The sequence below is a fragment of the Asterias rubens genome, chromosome 1 (assembly GCF_902459465.1).
Source record: "Asterias rubens chromosome 1, eAstRub1.3, whole genome shotgun sequence".
Lineage (NCBI taxonomy): Eukaryota > Metazoa > Echinodermata > Asteroidea > Forcipulatida > Asteriidae > Asterias > Asterias rubens.
The window spans coordinates 3,689,925-3,696,933 of record NC_047062.1 but is presented as its reverse complement, the minus strand read 5'-3'; the positions used below and the strand labels follow the sequence as shown (position 1 = coordinate 3,696,933).

The window sequence follows — 7,009 nt, the reverse complement described above, 5'->3', positions numbered from 1 at the left end:
TAGGGTATTCCAGAGAACTGTAACTGAAATCCTATTAGGCGCAACAGCTGATTTTGGTTGCCACATAAAATAAGGGCAATCTTTTGGCACACTGAAATTGAAAACTGTGCATGTTTTTTCACTATTATATTATTTTTTTGACTCATACAACATTCACAGGTTTGTTATTTCATGTAATGGTGGACACACCAAACATGAACACTGTCAGTGACTTTCAGCTATATCATTATCAATTCTGTCCAATAATCGAACATAGGCCCCCCTACTTGTAAAAACTGAATAAAAAGGTGGATAAACTATTTTGTTTTCTACATCAGTAAGCAGTTTGCGCCATCATTTTTAATGAGCTATTAAATTTGTATTAATTAATAAATAACCTCAGTATGTGAATGAATAAAGGCATACCACCTGTTTAGTGGTGAGACTGTCCATCAGACAATATACATCAATTATTATTTAGATAATTTGCTTTTTGCCGGTGAAAAACAACGAAAGAAAAATAAAGCGCTCCAGCTCATTTAGGTGACTAAAAAATGTGATATTTGATGTCTTAAGTGTGAAATGAGTACAGGCCAATATAATTTTGCACGTTCGAAATGTGAAAAAAATACCGATATCATGGCTAGTTCAAATGCAAAATGAATTATTATGAACAGTTTTCTTTAAAATTATATAAAACAACCGTAGCTGGGGCTACGTTGATTGGCACTTAATCATTGGGGCCTATGACGGGCGTACAAAATCAGATTGTTGTATACAATTTTTGCAAGAGGATCTCACATTATTCGGTATCATGCTGATTGATAATCAGTTATCAGACTAGAGTGGGGGGGGGGGGGGGGTATATTCACTGGGGCTTTTAATTCCTTTAAAAAGGGGGAAACAGACTTGACGCTAAATAACAATTAGGCTTACGAGGTGCTATCTTGTGACTGCTAATCTTTGAAATGTCGATCAGCTCATCAGCCTATCTCTGCCACACAATGCCTCGTAACTTGGAAATGTCAACAATGCATCCTCAATTTGGACGTGTTTCGATCGGTTTTGCATGAATGCATTGGGAAGGTTTAAGCTGAATAATAAAACCAGGAGACACCCCCCCCCCCCCCTCGTCCGAAATGCACGAACGGATGATAACATGAGTTGGACCATCCATGGAGGAAGCCATCCTACCTCCATGGTTGGACACTGGTTGGACCATTTTAGTAGTTACGTCATGTTGCCAACAATTAGAAGATTTAAATAAAATAGGCCCCATGACTGCGTTACCTGCGTTATAGCCTATGTGCATTACTCGACAGTGCGCATTTTACGAAATCTATATAAATTCACTACATGCAACAAGTTCACTCGCTCTAAATACCCTACTAAATCCAACATGATCCCTATCCTTAAAAAAAAAATGCTGAAGCTGAAAAACATAGGCACATAACAATGCGGAAGTACATGGTTTCAAATCGTTGCAGTCCGCGTGCTCAGTGTTTTCTAAAGCAACACCATTTTATAAGGTTTCTTTTTGGCTGACCAAAAAGCTCTCTGCATATAATACTTAATAGGCACACATACACCCGAAGGTTTCCCACAACAATGTTAGTTTTACCGAACAACAAGGCATGGAGTACGACCGAAATCGCATTATGGTAACTATGACCAGGTATACGGTATGGATGAATACATGCTTGCACAGCGTACAAACTCATAACAGGCATAGCATTTCCCTCTTAAGTAAACGACTCCATTAGTTTGAACTGGGGACCGTATCAACAATTGCATTTTTAAAACATCCGCCTTTTTTTTTAAGCATGGTTTACCAAAATAAGCCTTATTATAATGTGGTGTCACAGGGGGGGGGGGGGGGGGCTTTAACCATTCATCTTCAAACCATACATCTGGTTTGCTGTAAGCGACTGAGTTTAACAAGGCTCGGTTTTGTGGGCTTTAAACGAATAGTTTCAGCGACAAACTAGCATGCCATATTATTTGCATAGTGCTAGTTTACATGTTGATCTTCACCTCGCAGTGTCAACATTCAACGACCATTTTCTGTTTCGCACTAGGCCTTATACGGAAACTTTTGCAATAACTGGTGTTATCACCAAAGCTGATGGGGAAAGATAACAATTCGCACTTTGACTCATTAGTCCTGGTTTTTATATCTCAACACATTATCTTTTCTAAACGCTGAAGTACACAGCGGAGTTAATCACCACTTGTTGATAAGTGGTTTTTATTCTGTTGGGTTTCTGATGATTAATTTTAATCTTTTAGTAAAGCCATAGTTATTTCACTGGAATTTTGTAATACATTATTGTAGCATGGAATCTGTGTTGTATGGGCTTGTAGACACTGCCCAGTTATAGCTTTACTTTAATGCATTCCCTTTTATGGAACCCAATATTGTACAATGTTTATGCACGATAAAACTCTAGTGTCAACTTAACGTCATTGTCTGGCCATAATGTGGGGAAAAAAAGTATTCAGAGCGACAAAAAATACACCAGTGCCGAAGGATAGGTTTACTTTAATGCTTTCCCAATGCCAATATGTTATGCACGATAAGTCATGGTCTGGCCTCAGTGGAGAAAAAGTATTTGGAGCACAAAAAAAACCCACCAATGCACAACAATGTACGTCTACCCTTATAATCCATGACCAATTGACTGCTTGACTATAGTATGGACGCAAGCTATCGATTTCAAATCGATTTCCGTCTATTGTATTCCACGAATCGAATTCCGAAGACGGAATTACACAATAGTTTAAATTTTAAAGGGCAGTATAGATTAGAATCACCAACAAGCTACTATATACCCGCCTCATGTAACAAATAAATAAAGCACATACAAATAAATTGAAAAGACACACAGTATATCATTTCTCAAATATTTTGCGCATTTTTAATTTAACATTAATATCTCATATTCAACACAATATGCTTTTAACACACAGATACATACATTACAATACAAACCAACGACTGAATTTCATTTTAACAGTCGAAAAAATCCATCCTCTGCGCATGAGCAAATATTGCCCATGCGCAAAAATGTAGGGAATATTCAAAGATTTATAAAGCTAAAATTTGCGTTAAGAACTTCTGAAAAAGGCTGACAATCTTAAAAATATCAACTACTCGTAGTCTTAAGAAACTATGTTGCACTGGATAAAACAGTTTTTCTGTTAAATGTTTTTTTTAATTAGCAGGCACTTCGGATCCTGTAGTTGTTTTTTTGCAATAAAACCTTTTTAAATACAGAGATAAAGCCACGTCAGAAAAAAAGTTGTGTCAAGAAAAAGGCAACATTGGGCTTTTCAAATTCAAACTCTAAAAAAGGCACTTTTTGTGTTATTTATTAGCCGAGACACACTTCAAAAAATATCGACATGAAAAACTGTCAACTTAAAAATTCGTCTTAAATAATTTATAACTAAGTACAATAATAACATTAACACGTTATTGCAAGGCCCTCGCCAAGCGGCAGTGTATTATAGGAATAATGTTAGTCAAATTTGCATAGCTTGGTGTTTTGTCTTTTCTTAAAATCAAAGTTAAATACAACAACACGATAAAATCGGAATGGAAGTTTATAAGAGCAATCGTGGTTGGATCGGGTTTTTTTAATAGAGAGAACTGTAAAACTGACAAATGGAATGTTTTACTTTGGAAGCACTGAACACAAAACTGAAACGTGTTTGCTTAAACATTGTGTATCAAAATCTCAACATATATCAACAGAAACAAACTTCTGGCACCATCTTAATTAATGCAATGCAAATCTTTCAAATTTCTTGGTTTAAAATTTCGACGGAAGACCCATTTGTTTTTCTTGGGATTTGTTTAATTTCGTCCTTATATAGTTCCACATAATATTGCAACTCGAGTCTTGTCGTTTCATCACCAGTGGAAAGAAATCAGAAAGAAATTAACACGTGGGGACCATTATAAGAATTACGTGTGAAAAGTTCGTAAAGGGTTGGTAGAATTTACCTGTGTCAAATAAATTAATTGTCAAACTTAGTTTCATCAAAACATAATGCAATTCTTTTTTTAAATTACTCTGGCTACAAGGTCGTTTAAGTTATAAATTGTTAATAATTTTAGTACAATCACAAGCTGAAATCTTTGCGTCGATGATATATACCGTTATGTTGCACGAGTTGCATAAACCCTATAGTGGCACAATTTGTTTTTACAGTTGTAAAAGTTGTTTTTCTTTCTTTTCTCTTTTTGCACAAAGTGGGTATGAATAAGGTTTGCATTACAGTTAAATGTTCAACGAAAGTGTGTTTTAGAAATCTACCAGAGAGTGAAATATTTACAAAACCTATTGATTCTCTCAGATAGAGTTCCCAGACACATGATCAATCACATTTTATGTAAAAAGCTTTCGAGTTAAAAAAAGTGATTAACAAAGTTAAATTATGTAACCTTATGGTAATATAAACCGCGGAATGGTTTCTTTCATACACATCTCACGTATCCAAAAAGACATTCCGGAAAAAAAAAGAATAATTCAAATCTCTTTTGACAGAATAAAAACCCAAAGTTTAGATTTCTATTCTGAAATCTTCGGGCAAACAATAAAAAGGTAAAAAATACTGAACGCGACTTGAGTACTCATCTAACGGCGTCAAAGACAACAAAATTTGAGAACAGTTTATATAATTTAAAACACAAGCGTCACATCACAATAATAATAATATATAATAATATATCTAATCATCGTAAAACCTGATAAATATGGGCATTATAAATTCACCAAATGCATATAATAATGTTTTCAAATAAATAAGAAGGATAACTTAAATACTAAGAAAGGGGTGCACTTAAGCAGGTTTAAAACTTACTGCGAACATTACTATGCTCGGCATTGAATAGTACAAATTTCGACAATACAAAGAAATAACAATTAAATAATCTAGTAAGAGAAAAATGATAAATGACTTGCATGGTCCGTTTAATAATAAAAGGCTAAGTCTGTTTTAAGTGCAGAAATGTTTTTTTCATAAATAGTATAACTCCTGGAGCATGGATAATATCAACAAATGTTATGTTAATTCAGATAACAATTTCAAATATTTTAATATTAATAAAATACAATCAAATTATTTTATACAAATCCTTAATTATTACAATGGAATCAGGACCATACAAAAAACGGGAAGACATCTCAACTCATGTCGTCAGGAATAAGAAGTGAGCTGTTTTTGGCATCCATTTTTTTAATCAAGGTGGATATCCTTGCAAGCTTGTTTAGAATCTTTCTTCGTGGGACATCCCGCGGAAGATGGGAAGACGGCCGAGCCGTAAGTTTGCCGAGGAACTTGAGCTGGGGTTGGTGATTGGGATGTTTGATTGAGGGGTAGGGGAAGCCGGTCCCATGGAATCGACGGAGGACTCTGGGTCTGAGAGAGAGTCTGGGGGAGATGGGGGGCGGAAAGTGTTCCGTGAATAGTCATTAAGATTGTTGGATTCGGGGAAGAAAACGCTACTGTCCTGACGGCTCACGGAGGGTGGGGGGAAACTGGGTAGTGATTGCTGCTCGATTTCCGGGCTCAGCTGCTGAAGGGGAGTAAAGGGGGACATCGGGCCGGGCCCGAATGGGCTGTTGACACCGCTGATGGTGGGTGACATGATCGGCGACATCATATTGGGAAGCTCGGGTTGTTCTTGATGGTTTCTCTGTCCCTGGGTGAAGTTGAAAACGCTCTGCATCATGCTGACACTCAGGGGCATGTTGATGTGTTGGGCCATGTCGTCGCCGTACATGGAAGGTGGAGGTGTCATCGATGTTGGACTGTCGCTTGATGGTGGAGTCAAGTCGCCACCACATGTCGAGCCCACTGGAGCACTAGGGAAGTGCAATAGCTTGGGCCTCTCAACATGGTGGTGGTCTCCGTTACGTTCGCGGGCTAGTTTGGCCTGCTCGGCTGCCGCGAAAGCAACCCCGAGCTTACGCTCTTCTGGGTTGTGAATAAAATGACAGCGTGGTCCGTACGGGCAGAATCCGACTGTGTGGAATGTGCGACAGAGCTCTGATTTGTATTTAGGGTGACGTGAGAGATTTCTTAGTTCGTGCATTCCGTGGGCGAATTGACACTTGTCTCCATACTTACACGTGCCGTTCTCCTCGAATGGGCGACAAAGTTCTGTTTTATAGCGACTTGTTTGGGTCCGCTGGTTACGGTCGCTCTCGCTCATGGCGCGGTCCCGTAGTTTCCCCACATCGTTGACGTTAACATTGGTGTTTGGTGTGTTCACGATGTTTCCGTTCGTGATGTTTGCCGAACTTGTGGAATGCCTCCGAAGAACCCCATTGATCGGGGTTCCCACTGCTCTGCTTTCAAGTTTTAGATGCCTTTGCGTTGTTGGAGGTGGGTTCTGCAACTGTGGGAGAAAAGAAGAAACACTATTGAGTACACACACACACACAAAATATACAAGACTTCAGTCCCTCAAGATACAGCAGAAATTATACACAAAATCAAATTTGGATTGCGTGTATTTAAACCTGCAATGCACTTCATCTGTTGATCGCAATGGCCCACATACCGATACATCCACAGCAACAGGTTGTAGAATTCCTATACCCGCACCGACTGCACACATGGCATAGCGCGTGGAATTTAATGAACGAACCCAAGCAAGTTTTTAAACGTCGACATTTAGACAATCTTACCTTATAGTTATTGTAGAGAGCATCACTAACTTCATAGAATGCCGATACCAGGGCTGTCGACATGTTGTCACGCATCCTAAGTCAGAGTACGATGATGTTCCTTTTCTCGACTCCTCGTGCCGGGAAATGTTGTGATCAAATTTGCCTTGCCTGCTTGGCTGTACCGCGTTAAAAAGCAATGTTTGCTGAAGGTCTGTTGAATGGCAAGCAATGGGAGGAGTGGCTTTTAAATGTCAATCAAGCAGATCTGCAGAACACACTGAATTTAGACAATGCAGGAACTCAACAATCCTGGACAGCAGTTACGATAATTATATTTCAGTAGTAAG

General features: G+C 38.4%; 1 protein-coding gene across 1 annotated transcript; it reads right to left on the bottom strand.

The window, feature by feature from the left end:
* Positions 1-2,871: 2,871 nt before the first annotated feature.
* Positions 2,872-7,009, bottom strand: LOC117292117 (mRNA decay activator protein ZFP36L1-like). The gene is made up of 2 exons (XM_033774045.1): positions 6,681-7,009; positions 2,872-6,388 (listed from the first exon to the last, which is right to left on the bottom strand). Exons 1-2 carry the CDS (start codon positions 6,753-6,755, stop codon positions 5,255-5,257), a joined length of 1,209 nt encoding a protein of 402 aa, XP_033629936.1. The 5' UTR covers positions 6,756-7,009; the 3' UTR covers positions 2,872-5,254.